The sequence below is a fragment of the Calidris pugnax genome, unplaced genomic scaffold (genome assembly GCF_001431845.1).
Source record: "Calidris pugnax isolate Ruff unplaced genomic scaffold, ASM143184v1 scaffold12, whole genome shotgun sequence".
Classification (NCBI taxonomy): Eukaryota; Metazoa; Chordata; class Aves; order Charadriiformes; family Scolopacidae; genus Calidris; species Calidris pugnax.
Genome location: NW_015090767.1, coordinates 402,871 through 421,593, shown reverse-complemented (window position 1 = coordinate 421,593; position 18,723 = coordinate 402,871). Strand labels below are relative to the sequence as shown.

The following is an 18,723-nucleotide window of genomic DNA, read 5'->3' as shown; positions in this document are numbered from 1 at the left end:
CCACACAAGCTACTGCCTCCACAGCTTCAGAATATGTACTGATACCAGCACTAAACTTTGATCTTTATTCTTTATATTCTTAAAAAGCTTCTACATAACCATAATTCTTTAAAAGACATTTGTTTTTCTTCTAGGGAGTCAATGGAAAAGATGGATTGCCAGGTCCTCCGGTAGGAAAACATACTTTTGCATACTAGTTTATTTTATTCTTCACATATTCAATAGCTGTTCGTTCTAGACAGTTGCTTTCAGTTCTGCTAACAGATGAATATAGAACAAAGCCTTTAAGTGATATGTTTATCCTTTTTCCAAAAAATTTTTCAGGGTGCTGTGGGGAGACCAGGAGACCGAGGGCCCAAAGGAGAACGTGTAAGTCCTTTGTTTTAATAACCTTTTTCCTTTCACTTTCACATCTAAGCACCTCATTAATGCACACTTTACAGGCAAACCCAAGAAATTAATTTCCTGTGAACTTCAAGCCCTCTAGACAGCTAAAAGGTTTAGTCCTAGACACCATTTGAAGGAATTAGAGTTGAATTGGCTTCTGCATTTAGAGGAAAAAATGCATTTTACAGACTTTCTAGCACAGTTGGCCCAGACAGTGTAAATTGATCAATAGAATGAAAATCAGAAAGTAGCTAATCTCATTGTGATGCTATCACGCTTTGCAAGAGCTATAAAGTTTTCCTGGGAGCTTCATATGTCACAAACACAAATAATGTTTTATGTAAAACAAGCTTGTTTCACTTAGGCAGCAGGAATGGCAGTGCAATACCTTACTGCTTGCCAAACCGTTTAGGCAGCTCTGTTCATGGTAATGAATGAGGTCATGGTGGGCAGGAATCATCTCAGGAAGTGAGAGGTGATCGTTACTTTGCTAGAGCAAAGAAAATCCTTGTGGATACCCTGCTTCTCTTATAACTTTATTAAAGCCCTGATGTCCTAATATGATTGATACCGTATTTATTTGATAAATAAGAAAAGCACCTGCAGTTCATGGAGGACTCCATGTTGGAGCAGGTGGATGTGCCCTGAAAGAAACTGCAGCCTGTAGATCCCACCCTGGAGAAGGCTCCTGGCAGGAGCTGCAGCCCATGGAGAGGATCCTACGCATCAGCAAATTTTCAGGAAGAAACTGTATCCCATGGGGGACCCAGATTGGGGCAGTCCATTCCTGAAGAACTGCGGCCCATGGGAAGAACCCACGCTGGAGCAGCTCATGAAGGACTGTATCTCATGGGAAAGACTGACTGTGACCCCCATTCCTCACCCCCCTGCACTGCCAGGGGACAGGAGCTAGAAGAGGGAGGACTAAACTTGATCCTGGGAAGAAAAGGAGTGGGTTGAGGGGAGGGTCTCACTATCCTGGTCTGTTATTAATTCACAATAAATTAAATTAATCTTCCCCTGAGGGTAGTGGGTGAGTGATCTCCCTGTCCTCATCTTGACTCACAAGCTTTTCACCTCATTTTCTGCCTGTGTCTTGTTGAGGAGGGGGAGCGAGAGAGCAGCTGGGTGGGTGCCTGACAGGCAGCCAAGGTCAACCCACCACAGAGTTTAAAATTATAGGTGTGAGATGATGAGGTCTCATATTTTGACACTTAGAGCTTTTTTCTCTACAATACACTTTCAGAGTTCGGAGCCTCTATACTTCTGTTGAGGGCAATTTAAGCTCCAATTGGGAATGCATTATGATTTAAGCTAATGCAATAAAACATCACAAGTTACAGTGGTCTTTGTAGTGAAGCTTAATTGTAGTGACTAATCAGCTCTAACTCACTGGAAATCATACAGATGGGAGGAGAGCTAGGGGATAAAAATGTTATACAGCCTCCTATATGCATTCTTACCTTTCTTTCTTTTCTCAATCTTTACATGTCATGTAAATATGACTTAAGAATATAACTAACACTTTTATTGGTTTATCAGTCAATGATGTTTCAGACCTGAATACAGTTTACCAGCACTCGCTGTAGATTAAGAATGCAATTAATTCCATTCATTCACCCCTTGTAAATGTAGATTCTGGATTAATCTAGCAATGATGTAGTCAATTCTCGGTGCTGTTCGCTGCTTATGGTGGAGCCTAATATTAGCAGTGATGCCAAGAGGGCAGACAGTGACCCGTAAGAGCTGCCAGCAGAACATCAACAATCTGAACATGGAAGTTGCGGCCCTCTGCTCCACAGCTGTCATTCAGTGAACTAATAGCTAATACATTAATACATTGGGTCTTTCTAAAATATTTAAATGCTCACAAAGAAAACAAATTTAAATGCCATCTGAGCCCGTGATGGAAGCTGTTGCTGGCCAGACCTTTAAATTATGTTGTTTGCAAGGAGTTCACTCCTTATAAACAGATTTGTGTACTTGTTGTTTCTTTGATTAACCAAAATTTTGTGTACATGCAGAAATACAATATTAAGCTTCTAGGGAAAGCTACAGGAAAAAAAAAGCCTGATGCTGTGTACGTGGAGGAATTTGAGCACCTAAATTCTACCTATGACATATTTAACACTTCTAGATCCTTGTATAAGGGCTATAATTTTTCTGCACCCACGTTCTGTCCTTGAAAAGTAGGTTACAGAGTCAAGCTATTTTTTTGTCATTGTCTTCAACATTAAAAGTGTAAGAGAACAAAACCTTACTTGCTGTTTTCAGAGACAAGGGTTATCCTGTAAAATCAGCTTCCCAGCATTACTCATAAAATCTATTTCTGAACAGGGAAGAAGTTTCTTTTTAGCATTTTGACTTTTCCTAGTTGGTTCCACTGTGTGCAGTGGTTTCCTTTCTGATTTTATTTTCCACAGGGAGATCAGGGTATTCCAGGGGACAAAGGTCCACAAGGCGAACGAGGGAAACCTGGCCCATCAGGAGAAAAGGGGGATGTGGGTCCTGTTGGGCCACCAGGAGACAGAGGCTATCCAGGATCACCAGGTCATCAGGGTCCCCCAGGTTCACCAGGACCCCCAGGATTTCTGGTAAGAACGTACAAGTTTTCCTTGGTTGCTTGTAAAGTCAAAAGATATGAAGGTAGTGTGTGCTGAGCAGTGGAAAATCAGCTGAGCAATACCACAGTATCAGAAAAACTAAGATAACAGTTAATTTCAGTGTTCGGTTGGCAGAGGTGGAAAAATATACCCAGGTGATCAAGTAGTTATTTTTTCTTGGTTTTAAACATGTGCTATGGATAAACTTTAATTATTTATTTTTCTTCTGCAAAATCTATAATGGCAACTCCATACTGTTGATTTTTATGTTTTTCATAAACTTGGGAGCTAAAGTGTAAATGTTTGCAAATGAGAAAGAGAAATCACAAATTGAATGCTTCCTTTCAGTTGTACATACCTTGGTTTGCCTCCACATGTACTATTAGTGGTCTTTACAATATTATAATGTGTTTGCAATAAAGTGGCCTTTGCAGTCAAGTGAATGACACAAATATGTTAACATATTTATTTTTTCAGGAAAGTTTTACACACTTAATGCTAGATTTCAGCTTGGTTTTTTGGTTTTTTAGCATCATAAAGTGTCCTCTGTGTGGTTTCTTCTGATTACATAACACCTTTTTGTTTCCTCATCAGGGTGATCCAGTTTCACTTGAGGAAATAAAAAAATATATCAAGCAAGAGGTTCTTAAGGTTTTTGAAGGTAAGAAACTGAAGTATTATTCAACGAAATGTAAATCTTAAATTCTATTCTAAATGTTTTAGATCCCTATAGCCTTCATTTAAATTTCTTTACATGTCATCTAACTTACATTGAACTTAGTAGTTGTTTAGTAGCTATGCTTTACTGTTGTTTAAGTCTACTTAACATTATTATGTTCAAACAGTTATAAAGTAAGTATCTGTTGAATAGAGTATTTCCTTATTTAAAAGATTAGCATTAAAAAGTAGTTTACTCCAAATCATAATAGCAAACATATCTATGTATGCGTGTAGATACATGCATATATGCAATAATATATCATATATATAGGTACCTACAGTATATGCAGTAAGACACTGGAGATTTATTTAAGCAGAAACAATAGAAATATCTAATTATTTTGGCTGCTTAGTGGTGACTGTCTAAATGAGAGAAAGACTTGGCAGCATTCAGTTGTGCAGGTCTGAACTGCTGTGCATTTTCAGCAAACAGCCCCACTGAGCTCCAAAGCTCTTTTGCAGACCACTAACTTCGGGCACAGTTTTAGGCCAGTGCCACATTCAGCCAAGGCCTTAGTACTATGTAACAAGCTTTCTTAGGTGTGTCCTTGCTCTGAAAAGGAAATATTTTTCTTCCCGGCATTTTCTTAGTCAGGGTTGAAAAGCTGTGACTCAGGTATGTATCTTAAGCTTCTGCTAGAGCATCTTTTAACAATAGCTTCTTTTATGCCTCCCATATGCTTAGCTATTTTGTTGTTACTATTTGCGGATACAAAACCTTTTAACTTTTAGGGATAAAAGAGACCATATAAAGTGTGAGACTTTGAACTATTCAGGCATTTTTTCACTTTTTAATAAGGCTGTCATTTTGTATATTTTCACGTTTCCCCAGACTGCTACCCCTTAGGACTCCAACCTACTATGTATTTCAGGAGCAGTTTGTTGGCTGAAGTTACCTCCTTTTCCTATTCAGATGGAATGGTAACAAGTGTTTAGTCTATTCAAGAAAATAAAGTATATTAAAAGTGTCCTACTTACAGGGAATATTGGTTTTAGTCTTTATAGCTATTCCATTTTCTATAACTCACCAGTGTATAGCTATTCCATTTTCTATACCTAACTAATGTTCCTGGAAATCTTCGATTTTTGGCTTTGTTTCACTTTGCTTATTTTCTATCACCTTGCTTATTTTTTTGTTTGATGACCACTCTTCTCATTACTGTTATTTTTTTCTTAAATCTTAAAACTCTACCACAGTAAGTACCAGCTAAGTTGTGGAATGCTTAGTTAAGTTTTTTTTAACCCAATGTAAAGGAGACAAGATTCAAAGTTAGTACCTCTTTTGTCTACCTCTAAGGAACACTGAAATGTTACCAAGTGCACTTTATTCCACCAGCATCAACAGTTCATGCGAAATTCTGCAACTAATAATGTTTACTGAGGATTTATAGGTTTTTTCACAGCTGTTTTCAAGGTTTCAGCACATTTCAAGAATGGTTTGCAGCATTTAAGCTCTGCTTTGCAACTTAATATATGTTACAAACAAACAAGGTAGCCCTTTATAGGGCTGTTCACATATTTTAAGTACTTCCATGAACAGGAGTAAGGAGTCATCTGAAATACTGAAATACTTTAGTAAAAAGAGAGTTGTAATAGAAGCTTTAGTACAAATTAATTCAGATTATTTCAAAGGGTAAAGACTTAGACATGAGTCTGAGTTGGAACTGAAGACTTCAGTACTTAGGGGACTATTAAATGCCTTGACATTTAGAAGAATTGAACACCTTACTTCCAGAAACTTCCTTTAGCTGGGGCTTTGGGATTTACTTATTTTCTTGTACTTTGCTAGCAGATTTCTTACCCACTTTTTCTTGTGCCTGTTGGTAATGAAGAAAGGATGGCTCAGTTTGTATCCCAGCTGAAGCTGCCTGCTGCCATGCTTGCCTCCCAAGCACATGGAAAACCAGGGCCCCCAGGAAAAGATGGGCTACCAGGGCCACCAGGAAGGGACGGTTTGCCAGGACCTCCAGGAGAACGTGGAATTCAAGGTAGGAATTCCAAAAAATGTTCCCATGAGTTGTATCTTGAAATATTTATACACTTGCTAATGATTATTAAATAAGCAAGGATTATCCATCTAGCTTCCTAATGATTAACTTTTAAAACTGTACTTATGTTTTTCCAGACTAGATCTAAATATTAACCCGTAGTAGATGTGTGGATTTTACTTGATTAAAAACTCCTAATCGGTGCATTTTATTCTAATAAATGATAAAGTTAATTACTGACAGATACCTAAAGCTGACAGATATCTAGACTACTGTAGCAGTTATTTTTTTCCCCAAAATACTTTAAAAAGGAAGAAAACCTATGCCAGCACTCTAATGTAACTATTTAGATCTTGTTCCATATTGAGAGACCATCTTATTTAAGTAACAAAACTGGATCTCCAAGTCTGAGTGCTCTCAGCTCTGATCCTAAGACAACACAAGGGTGGATAAACTGAAGGTAAATACGGTTCTTTAAGAAGCAGTGAAAACTGAAATACTACTGCTGAATCCTTCTTACAGTGAAGTAATCTATTTTCACAAATCAGTTCCAAAGTAATCAGCTTTTCACTATGACCCAAATGGTAACTGGTGCATTGCAATGCGTTCAGACAGTGCAGGACTCTCATTCCGCTGAACTTCACTGCAAAGCTAGCTTCCAGGGATCCACAGGACTCTCATTCCGCTGAACTTCACTGCAGGGAACTTCCAGGGATCCAGCCTCGTTGTAGCTGGGCTCCACTGCAGAGTCAGCCTGTCAGAGATTAAAAGGAAGAGGAGAACAGAATAAAAGCAAAAAAGAATTTATCAATGAATAATATTTTGTGGGTAATATGTAATTTGCAGTTTATCTGTAGGTAGTTCTTTATTATCTTTTGTTAGTTTGGTCTGCTCTGGAGTCAGAGCAAGTCAGACTGGAATGAAGAACATGAGAGCAAAGCTGAAGATGTGTGCATCCTAAAGCTATCAGAAGAATAAAGACTTACTAACACTGATAAGAGCAAATCCCTGACAGAAGCTTGAAAAATGTGATGAGCTCAGAATGAGAAGAACAAGAATAAAGGATCAAGGAAAACAATAAAAGTCTTAGGATCTTACAACACTGACTTCATCATTACCTAAATATTCAGATCACTGTAAACAATCGACTTCAATGATGCTGCATGTGGTGGCTAGCCTCAGATGCTTCTGGGATGTGGAACGTTGTACTAGGCTTCATTTCTGGCTTGTGAGCATCAAGAGTAAAGATGATAGATATGCTTGGAAAAAAAAAAGCCGCTTTTTTTTTTAGCCTTATGCTAAAGTAAAAGTAGTGCCCCGTGTACACAGGATTTCCATGTATTTTACCAAGATGCTGCATACCTTTTTTTGATTAGTAAAACTTAAGCTAAGTGAGAAGCATTTACTTCTCTGATACATCAAAACATATATAAAATTATATTTCCAAGGAAAGAAAACTAAAAATTTGTCTTGCCTCCTTTTTACACTCTGAGTACTGTGAGAGAATCACACTTACAAATACTGTTCATGCCTTTCCCAGCTGTACTTGCGCATGTTTTTATACCAACAGCAAAAAGAAATTCAAATCTCAGAGCAGATGGAAAAGTATCCTTCCATATTGCAGCTTATTTTCAGCCATAAAAGCCGTAGTGGACGAGACCTCCTGGAGAAGCATGTCACGTGCACGTGTGGCTGAGACCATCCAGGTAGCATGCTGTGTGCACGGCTCCCCAAGCCAACACACATTTGGTACTGACTGCCAGATACTCGTTATTATATTTCTTGCTTGGTTGTAGCCCAGATTGCTAGCTCCAGGGTTTTGATCAGGTTTTGTTGTGAGCGGTAATACACATCTGGGCTGACAGAGTGAGTCAGTCACTTGTCCCATTCAGTCAGTGAAAAGAAGCAGATACTTTTGGAGAGCAATTAACAGGACCTCTACAAGCAACTCCAGAGCAGTTTGAGGTGCTGCAAGCTGAGCAGAGAGTCTGCCAGAGCCAGCCAGCAGGAAGGGCAGGTGTCACCCTGTGTCCAAGGAGGTACTTAACTTGCAGCTTCGCAGGGGTCCCTCAAGTGTCAAGTCAGTTCCCTTGGCAACTGGCCTGGCCTGGCCAGATTCCACCAGAACATCCTTCTGCACAGGAAACCAATAGGTAAGGGTTGGTCCCAGAAGCAGAAAACACAGATGCTAAGTCTTGAAAGTCTAGGCGTGGCCTTCAAAGTGTGTATTTAAGAAATTGCTAGACTCTTGGAATAGAGTCATTCATTTCTAATGAAGTCCAGAATGTTACCTGGTGGCCTTAATCAAGATTGTTCATACTCAGGTACTTCCCAGATACAAATACTTTTGATTTTATGTGGTAGTCTTAGTATAAATATAGCAAGCGAACAAAAAATAACAGCATTGCAACATTAATGATGAAATATGCAACTGGCATTTAAACAGACTTCGTATAATAGTGGTTGGAATTTATATATATATCTATATGTGTCTGCATTTAAAAAACTAACTATGGCATGTGCATCAGCAAGCTGATACTCTGAGGCAGTGTTACCAGCGAGGTGTACAGCATCTGCCTAAGGGGGGAGCAGAGGAACTGTTTACTCTGTATGTGTTTTAAAGGATGTTGATGTCTTGTACAGGAAGTTTATTTCAAAACTTAATAGACAAGCTATGAAAATGTCATCCATTTGCAGTCAGCCAGCTTGTCATGTGTTAGAGGATCTAGCTCAATTAACTCCACTGACTAATTGGATTATTAAAAATATAATCGAAAGTGAATTTGGAACATTTGAAAAAATTCATCTTGGAATATTATCCTTACGTTAATATGAATATTGATTTTTTTTCTCAACAGACAGAAGAAGGTTACATCTTAGTTAAACTTCATTCTTTTTATCAAATTAAGGAAACAGGAGTTTATTATAGGTCCTCATAACTCATGGTAGCCTGGAGGAATCAAACATCACAGCTCAGGGAAGAAAAATACCATGTGATGAATAGTCGAAATTCCTTATCTTTATTGCTGATCTCTGTTGTAAAATGCATATCTCTTACTATAATTATTAATTTGCATGGTGGAAGCATCTAGAAACCTTGGCTGATACCAGGAATCCATTGTAATGGATATTGTCCAGACACAGTGACTCTTCAGAAATAGCTGCACTGGTTTCAAGGATTACCTGCTGTAAACTGTTCTTTGCTCTTAGCACCCTTCCTGTTGCTTCACAGTTGTTTGTTTTTATGAACACAGGATATTTGCACAGTAAAACACAGTGGGTACTTCGGTCTCATTGTTCCCTGTTGGGGTAATGTCTTTGCCTCATATTTGTGTTAAAGAACCTCAGATTTCTCTAGATACTTGACATGCCAGTTACAGGTGCTCAGTTGCCCATGCGAATAGAAGAGGGTCTCTATGGTATAGGTGGAATACTTTTTGGAGCTCTTTAAATGAGAGAAATTTTTCCCTCCAAGTTCATAGACATGAGCTTGTGTCACTTCCAAGTAGAGCTGAGGGAGTTGGGGCTGCGATGCTTCTGACCGTGATGTTTGTGGAGAACACCAAGCTGAGGGCCATGTTGTAGCTGTCACCACTCGTACATGGGCAGAAGAAAGCTTATCTGTTTGAACACGTACTTGCTGTGTACTGCTAACACTTAGTACTACCCACTTTGGGTACATGTTTACATACCACAGCTTTTAGATTGCAGAGTTACAGCCAAACTTCTGGAACCCGAGTGAAAGTCTTTGCTAAAGCGCTCACCTTTTGAATAACCAGGTACCTCTTACTGGAATTGTAATTCTGCCAGTAAAAATAGACCGCATCTTGTATGTGCCTTATGTTGAAAACAGTAAATCAAAATCTGATTAAAGTGTATGGTAACGTTTTCCTTTTGACTGTGTATAAGTTTGTCACTTTAAGCTCAGAGAGAAGGTGATATTATCCTCTAGAAGTGTAATCATGGTCCTACTTCTGAGCAAAATATACCTCATTACAAATCAAATATTTTCCTGCTAGAATTACACATTACATTTTTCCAATGGTTTACATATAGGCCTGTTTGCTAATATGCTTACACCTTGTTAAATAAAGCCTTATTTTTAGAAAAGCTATCTGAGTATTTTTGTATTAAACTTCAGTGTCAACAGAACATACCTGCCACTGTGTACAAATTACACATTTCCATGTGTATGCAGATAAAGCCAGTAATGGTTTACACTGCCCTGGGTCGTACCTTTGCATTGGCAGGTTGCTCTTTGTGCTATTGCAGGTTGTTTTTTCCTTATTGTCTTGGATACCTACAGTGATGGTTTTCATGGAGCTTGTAAATGGAATACATCGTAAATGTGATCTCTCTCTTTTTTCCATAACTGAAGAAATGCAAAACAAATTATAAGTGGCAGCACTACTTTGTAAAATTAAAATTAACTGGGTTTGTAGGAGAAATGTACTGTAACTGTCTATTGTAAATTAGGAAGCACAGATATATATATAATAAATAGGAATTGTAGCAGCTCCTGTGGTTGTGTGATTGAGCGTCTCAAACAGTAGTAACTACTATATATTACACAAGATTTTCAGAGCCAACCAACCTGATGTAGTTATAAATACTAACATGGTCATTAAAGAGAAAAATCAAGATTCATAATTGAATACAACCACCAGCATATTCCCTTTTCTGGATATAGCTTGTGTGCATATATGCCTTGTACAAGTCTGCTTAACACAACTCAGTGACCAGAATGCATGATTAATATTGTTTCTCTGTGAGCTTTTAAACAGTTGATCTCCTTTCCTGAGGTTTTGCATGTCGCTCTGCATGCATTTTCTGATGGTTTTGCCTCGTTGGGATGCTGAGAGAAGAGTGAGATGACTTGAGTAAGAGGCTCTGTTTGGAAGTCTATAATGATTGCAACAGACTTTCTGCCAAAGTGTATAGTGAGCTTGTGTTTAACGGAAAGTGTGAATAGTGCGTACCATTCCTACTGCTTTTTTCCTGTTGTAACAACCCAGAATTGGTACCCACAGCCCATGGAGTTGTCCTGTAAGGTACCAGTGTTGCCACAGACCACAGTACACTGACAAGACAACCTTTGCCATCCATCCGTCAGTGCCCATTAATCTCCATGAGACATAAGGTGGATTGATGCCACGCTGCTGACTGCTCAGCCCTTGGCTCTTCTCTTTTAATTCAGACTAAGTTGCAGTTCTTCACAAGAGGAAGTTAATTGTATGGCATACGTGACTGGAAATACACTAGTCCCTGAAGCAGAGCAAATTTAATTCCAAATGTGATCAGGAGTTGGCAAATTAATCTTCAGCATACGTCACCTTACATGCCCATGGGGAGGGAAGAGGGTTTCCTTACCATCCCTTTTAAAGTAAGGGGTTGTGGCAGGTGTCATATTTGTTCCTTTAAAAATACCTTAATCCCCTGTCCTACATAGATTACATGGTCTGAATAGAAAAGCCACATTTTTAGATGGATTTTTAACTTGAAATATTAAACAAAATGTTATACTGATGCCCACAAGTCCTTTGCTCTAAAACACCCAGAGTGTTTCCAACTAAGTAATTTTTTCTTTACAAATTGTTTATGGAAAAAGAAACAGGTTGGGCATGAATTGCAGCACTTAAGAAGACAGAAGCTATTTAGATAAATGCAAAGCTATGGCCTGTGAAGAAAACTAATGCAAATATTCAACTTATAATTAGTAATCACACCTTATTAACAATACACAGGCGCTTGGGTCAAAGTAGGCTTTGCATGCTAAAAGCCATGATCTGCCCAAGCTCTGAAGATGCCTTGCTCCATGTGAGAGCAGCTCTGTAGTGCTGGAGCAGGAGTGGGTCTTCTCTCACGTGTAGGGAAGCACACAAATTCCAGTTTACAGTCTAAGAAAGGTGCAGACATAAAGATTTATGTAGAGCAGAGAGGGTCAAGTCTCTCTCAGCTGGTGGGCTATCAGAGGAGAGGTGGTCAGACTCCCGGTGGCCTTTGGGTTGGTGCTTTACATCATCAAACAGGTAACACTGGAGCAGAATATGCATTTGGTTTTTTATTAGAGGATCTTCAGGAAGGTAACCTAAAATCTTGGGGAAAGGTCCATCCAGCAAACAGAGCGGGAGTCCTCTGGGAGAGGATGTGATGGTTACTGCTAGAACACATTTTTCAGAAGGAATATGAAAATATAAGAACTGTCTCAGAAAAAGAAGTCAGCATGTGTTTTCCCATTTACATTTGTCTTGGTAATTCTGTGTCAACGAGCTATACGAAAGATCACTGTTTATAATAAGAGGACGCTCTTATTTTCATATCTTTATTCTGTGTAGGTTATAGAGGACAGAAAGGGGAAAGAGGTGAGCCTGGAATTGGACTGCCCGGTAACCCTGGACCACCTGGCCCTGCAGGTACAACTCTCCAGCTTCCTTTCTGCTATTGTTCTTTATGAACTAACAGGCCTTTCTCCTGGTTCTGGTGAGCTTGGTCATAGCCTGAGGTCAGACCCACCTGCCTTCTGGCGGAGGAGCTGGCACACAGCTGACTCTGGGTGTGCTGTCAAGGACTCTGCTAATTGTAGCTTTGTTTTGCCAGCTGCTGGCCTGCCGGGCCCACCGGGGACACCGGGCTCACCTGGACCGCAGGGGCCACCGGGACCCACTGGAAGATGCAATCCAGCAGATTGCTATTACTCTGTGTCACAGACTGGGCCACGCACCAGCGGGAAATGAAAACCCTCTCCCATAGACACTTGGGGTCACAGTCACTTTTCACTCCTCTCAATAAGTTATTTAATCTTTTAAATACTTGGTGCATTTTTTCCCCCTCAACACTGCATGGCGTATAGATAATTTATAAGACAAGGAATTGAGCCTTTTTCTATGTTATTTGCAGTGTTGTAATTATGGAATGATGACATATATTTTCCAGAGTGCATTCCATGTGTTCTGTTTCTTGTATTTATTTTGCTTAGAGGAGAAAATAGGCCCAAAATATTTTCATAAGCTTCTTTCTTCAAACAAAATTATTTTATTATAACTTGAGACTGTATATATGCCTCTGTATGTAAGCTGGCTTTATTTTTCTTGCTGGTGGTGGAGTTTAAGTGGAGAAAATGCATTTCTGAAGTTTCAAAGCATCCCCGTTCATGGTGAATGCAGGACCTGAACTGGCGCGTTGGGAACTCTGCTTAGTCTAGACCTTCGTGTCCCTTGAGGAGGCTCCAGCACATCCTTCTGACCCAGGCCCGTGTTGTGCCCCACGAGCGCTACCCACCATTTCAGTCACTTCCTAGATGCTGAAAAAGGACAGGAAGATGTGTTCGTGATCTCTCTAACCCCATCCAAAGTTTAACTTCAGGCTGACTGAAAACTCACCAGCTGCAGGCCCAAGAAGCGTCTCTCCTGACCAGATGTTGTCCCAGCTGAGGGCTTGTGTGTGCCTTTATTCATGGTTACACGTACTTTAGATATTAAAATTTTAGGGACTGGTGGTGGCGTTCCTAGCTGAGAACTGGCACATCTTCTGACTGCTACGTGGACTTAGTAATTACTGCCTATAATCAAGCCTCTGTGCCATTACGTCTGCTTACAGCAAGACCTCTTGCTTTCAAGCAGAGGTGGTAGGTACACAGTGAGACAGTCAAAGAAGAAACTTTGCAAGCCTCTAATCTTATGGATTGGCACCATTTTCCTCTTGCAATAATTGTGTGCCAAAATAAACTTGAGAAGAACATGGAAACAGTACTACACAAAACTCACAGGTCCTAATAACTGGTTACAAAAAAACTAAGCTCAAGAGAAAATCAGAAAAAATACAAAACTCTCCTTGGAAAGGTCTGCTACAAAGATGATAACTGCAGTTCACAGGCATTGAGTAAATCCTACAGGACCAGACATTGTCAATAAAGAAAAAACAGAACAAGGTTTAAATCCTATAGAACTCGAAGGGTTGAGCAAAAGAAAAGATGAAGAAAATCCTTGTACAGAGGCTGATTCTGAAAAAGAGAGAGGAGGGTTGGTTGAAGCTTCAGCTCCAATTATTAGGAAACAGATGATCCTAGATTGGTTCTAAGGAATTTGTTACAATGCAACAGAAAGGTAAGGTGCTATTGAGACAACATGGACAGCTGTAATAACCCACATCCTCAGAATTAACCCTTGGCACAGCATCACCAGTGAGAGCTCCTGCCCCACCATGAGGAAGCCAGTTGTTGTCTCCCACTTCAGGCTGGTGAGTGGTTTTGGAGATCTCCATGCTCGGGCAGTGAGGAGCCACCAGGAAGGCATTCTGAGGTTGGAAGTGCTGGGTTCCAGAGAAGCTGTTGCAAGACATTAATCTGTCTGATTTCTGGGTTTTTCTTAAAAACAGTAAGGAATGAATGGTGGGAGTCTTTTAAAAAAAGCAAAATGCATTGGCATTTGTTCTGAATAGAATTCCTAGCACTTGTACTCAGCCAAGAGGTGACAGAGTTACCTGGGTAGCTGAGGAGCACAGGCAACCCTTAGCCACACTTTCTGAGAGAGAAAGCATACCCTAGGAGCAATCTCGGGGTGCCACTCAATGCGCTAACAAGCTCGCGGTTTTTAGGGAAGAAGGTGCTTGGCACAAGAGTGATGATTAAACACAGACATCAAGGTCCAAGAACAGGAGAGGGCAGCCAGGAGGAGGATGGCAGAGACCTGTGGCATACCACCAAACCATTCCCTGAAGGGAATCTGGGAGCTCTGATGCGGAGAGGTGGGCCCAGGTGAACCTCATGAGGTTCAACAAGAGCAAATGCAAGGTTCTGCACCTGGGCTGGAACAATCCTCGCCACCAATACAAACTAGGGGGTGAGGGATTGGAAAGCAGCCCTGAGGAAAGGGACTTGGGGGTGCTGGTGGACGAGAAGCTGGACATGAGCAGGCAGTGGGCAGCTGCAGCCCAGAAGGCCAATCCCATCCTGGGCTGCATCAAAAGATGCGTTGCCAGCAGGTCCAGAGAGGTAATTCTTCCACTTTGCTCTGGTGAGACCTCACCTGGAGTATTGTGTGCAGGTCTGGAGCCCTCAATATAAGAAGGACATGGACCTGATGGAGAGGGTCCAGAGGAGGGCCACGAGGATGATCAGGGGGATGGAGCACCTCTGCTACGAGGACAGGCTGAGGGAGCTGGGGTTGTTCAGCCTGGAGAAGAGGAGGCTCCGGGGAGACCTAATAGCAGCCTTCCAGTACCTGAAGGGAGCCTACAGGAAGGCTGGGGAGAGCCTGTTTAGAAAGGCCTGCAGTGACAGGACGAGGGGCAATGGCTTCAAGCTGGAGGGGAACAGATTTAGACTGGAGATGAGGAGAGGGTTCTTCACTGTGAGGGTGGTGGAGCACTGGAACAGGTTGCCCAGGGAGGTGGTTGAGGCCCCATCCCTGGAGATATTCAAGGAGAGGCTCGATGAGGCCCTGGGCAACCTGGTCTAGTTGGGGGTGTCCCTGCTGACTGCGGGGGGGTCGGACTAGATGACCTTTGGAGGTCCCTTCCAGCCTGGACAACTCTATGATTCTATGTGCCCTGCGGCTGGGGACGCCCTGCAGGGGAGTCAGGGTGCTTCGCCTGCCCCTTGTGAGAGTGGGGATGGTGGGTCAAAGCAATTCTATGATTCTATGATTCTATGTGCCCTGGGTGCACCTGAGTCAGGGTGCTTCACCTGCCCCTTGTGAGAGTGGGGATGATGGGTCAAAGCCCCCTGGCAAACCACAGTCCCTCACACCTCCTTTGCTGCTCATCCCTTGCTGTCCCTCAGAGGTGGTGACTGCCCCTTCTCTAGGCAAGCACGGCCTCTGCTCCGGGGATGGTGGGCACCCGTCCTGTGGGGATAAAGGTGCCTTTGGAACACGTGGTGCTGCCGGTGCTTAGCTCAGAGTGCACTGCTCCCACTCTGCATCTCTGGTGCCTGATCTCCATTTGCTCTCTGGCGTTGGCCACCTTTCCAGACCTGGTCCTCCTCTGGGAGCTGGTGAGGCAGCTTGAAACCGAGCCCTTGGATGAGGCCCTGGGCAACCTGGTCTAGTTGGGGGTGTCCCTGCTGACTGCGGGGGGGTCGGACTAGATGACCTTTGGAGGTCCCTTCCAGCCTGGACAACTCTATGATTCTATGTGCCCTGCGGCTGGGGACGCCCTGCAGGGGAGTCAGGGTGCTTCGCCTGCCCCTTGTGAGAGTGGGGATGGTGGGTCAAAGCCCCTGGCAAACCACAGTCCCTCACACCTCCTTTGCTGCTCATCCTTTGCTGTCCCTCAGAGGTGGTGACTGCCCCTTCTCTAGGCAAGCACGGCCTCTGCTCCGGGGATGGTGGGCATCCATCCTGTGGGGATAAAGGTGCCTTTGGAACACGTGGTGCTGCCGGTGCTTAGCTCAGAGTGCACTGCTCCCACTCTGCATCTCTGGTGCCTGATCTCCATTTGCTCTCTGGCGTTGGCCACCTTGCACTGCTCCCACTCTGCATCTCTGGTGCCCGTGGAGCAGATCTCCATTTGCTCTCTGGCGCTGGCCGCCGTTCCAGACCTGGTCCTCCTCTGGGAGCTGGTGAGGCAGCTTGAAACCGAGCCCTTGCCTGTCCTGAGGCACCTGCTGCTGCCTGGGCCACCGCTCTGCTGGCCCGGCCAGCCCAGCAGGGCCCTTCCACCAGCGTGTGCGTGGGTGTGCACACACCGGGGGGACGGGCCCCGCAGGCTCTGTCCATTCGGTCCCATAAACTGCTGGTCAGGTATCTTGCATGAACGTTTTGGGTTTGTTTGGTTTTTTTTTCATTGATTTCTTTCTACTTCTTTAGTAATTCCAATATATGTAAAAAATCTGAATATTTTTTTACTTCCTAAGTTAATTTTAAACTTCATTTTCTGTAATAATATGGAAAAGGGTGCTGTCTTGTGAAGGGTATCTGTCGACAGGGAGGTGTGCGAGCAGGCCCTGTCCTGTACATAGCCTATCATGCCGGGTTAGGGGTATATGTATATTTTGGGGCTTTTAGCTTGCTGAAACAGAGCATCTGTTATTTGCCAGATGAAATTGCTGTATGTTAATTTACTTGAATTTATTGGAAAGCAGAAAACTTTTTATATTTGAAGAAGTTTATTTTTTCATCTATGTTTCCTACAGATGCTTTTTTCTTTTTATAGGCTCAAATCTAAACGTCTTTTAAAATGTGTTTGAACACTTTGAATTGATTTGCAGCTAACTTCGGTAATTGGCTTGTTGCATTATTTTATATTTTGCTAAAAGCCCACTTTAATTTTCTCACATGAGAAAACGGGTATTTTGTTGTACAGGTTGTGTCGATACCGGTTTTAAGATGCTGTGTTCTTCACTGGGGTGGAATAGACTTAGTCCCAGTTTAGCTTGACTTCACACCAGGTTGCTCCTACTCTGCACTTTTTAGAACTGAAAGCAGAGTGCAGCTGGAAGCACGCCCTGCCGGGTTCTCTGGTTTGGCCCCTGAAATCTGGGTGCAGTTTCAGGCTGATGCTGTCTCGGGTTTTGGGAGGGGGGTGGGGAGGGCTGGAAGGTACCGATGTGTTTGCAGCTTGGTTTATCAGCGTCCTGCTGTTCTGAGCAGTCCGTGCTGCAGTCAGCATTGCAAGGAGCTAAACACAGAGGATTATCTTTTCCAGTAGCGTTAAGGTCTTTTTCTGATTTGGGAATGTTTACTTACAACAGGACTTCGAACTGAAATATCTTTGACAAAATGTTTTAAACCTTTCCTAAAAGCTCTCTCTAAGTTTTGTTCTAGTTCAAGGTCCATCTGTTATATTTTATGGCAAATTGCTTTATCACCTGCTAAGCAGGGCTTGGGATTTTCTTCCCAAGCGATGTCCAGAACTGCTTAGCTTGCCCAAAGAAAGCAGTAAGTGAGCTTGGCGAGAGGGGAGCTTTTCTGAGGCTGCAGCATCCCTCCTTTGGTCCACACGGTGGAGTTCAAAACATCTTTTCAAGACAGGCTGAACAGTTCAAAAATGTCTTTTCAGTTCCAAGGTGCCCCGTGCTGTGTAGATTCACAGCACAAGAGTCGGGGTTTTTGATTTGGTTCTTAAGCCTGACTTTTCTTTTCTATTTTTTCTAAAATCCATTTAGTTTCGTGTGGTAGTATTTGCAGAAATCCTGCCTTTCCTGGATAATTGTTTTCAGGTAATATTGCTTAGATTTTGTTTGTCTTTTGTATATATACACTTGAGAGAAGAACACGCAGTGGTGGGACATCCCGCTTTCAGGCATGGTTTCTGTCCACTGCAATGAAGTTTGTCTCTAGGGGAGCACAGAGTCTGCTACCATTAATAAAGATTACAACAGCACATTTCGTACGACTGAGTAACAGGGCAGCCTACTTAGTAATGGTTTAAGAACCAGTATTTTTGTCTTAAACTGATATGGTTTCAATGCCAAAAGAGCACTGTGATATGGCAACAGGACTGATTTGTATCGTCCATCCTCCCTTTACGTTTTATGAGTGTGGATTATGACAGATGTTAGATATGCACAGCTTTGTTAAATAAGCATATTTTTTAAATTAATGGATAGTCACATAAAATACTTTGGCGCTGCTTCTTTTTCACAAGGGTGAAACACTATTTTTCATGTCAGTGTACACTCAATTTTTTTTCTTCTTTTTTCTGTAATGTTTACATAAAAGTCTTGTAAAAACCCCACAGGCCAATCTAGCAATTTATAAACTTGTTTCTCCGAGTATACGACACAAAGCCACCCTCTAACCCCGCATTTTGTCGGTGTGTTAGGACCGCTGCTCTGATGTGAGAACATGAGAAGTGTTTCAGGAATCAAACCCAGGTTGGTCTGGGCGGGGGGGAGCTGCTGTGTTTTCGTCAGGTTCTGGGGGTACTGAGTCATAGAAGTTTTCCTTGAAATCTGTGACGTCTGCTACAAGTAGATGGTGCTGGGTGGGGGTCTCAATCAGCCCGCACACCCGTGGCTGGGTGCAGGCCACAGAGAACAAGCTTAGCCCTGACCTTGCCTTGGTTGGTGTTTAAGAGGAAAACTC

General features: G+C 42.2%; 1 protein-coding gene across 9 annotated transcripts in view; it reads left to right on the top strand.

The window, feature by feature from the left end:
• COL19A1 (collagen, type XIX, alpha 1) overlaps positions 1 to 18,723 on the top strand; it is a 193,384-nt gene that overhangs the window by 164,690 nt on the left and 9,971 nt on the right. For 5 of the 9 annotated variants that reach the window (XM_014936919.1, XM_014936910.1, XM_014936939.1 and 2 more), the window contains 7 exons: positions 135 to 170; positions 325 to 369; positions 2,811 to 2,981; positions 3,585 to 3,651; positions 5,543 to 5,698; positions 12,034 to 12,111; positions 12,296 to 14,549. In XM_014936919.1, the coding sequence (XP_014792405.1) occupies positions 135 to 170; positions 325 to 369; positions 2,811 to 2,981; positions 3,585 to 3,651; positions 5,543 to 5,698; positions 12,034 to 12,111; positions 12,296 to 12,432 (690 nt within the window). In that variant the 3' untranslated portion in view covers positions 12,433 to 14,549. Of the gene's footprint in view, positions 1 to 134; positions 171 to 324; positions 370 to 1,020; positions 1,256 to 2,810; positions 2,982 to 3,584; positions 3,652 to 5,542; positions 5,699 to 6,580; positions 10,179 to 12,033; positions 12,112 to 12,295; positions 14,550 to 18,723 lie in introns of those variants that run through there. The other 4 variants (XR_001411381.1, XR_001411380.1, XM_014936950.1 and 1 more) reach the window with 3 other exon arrangements.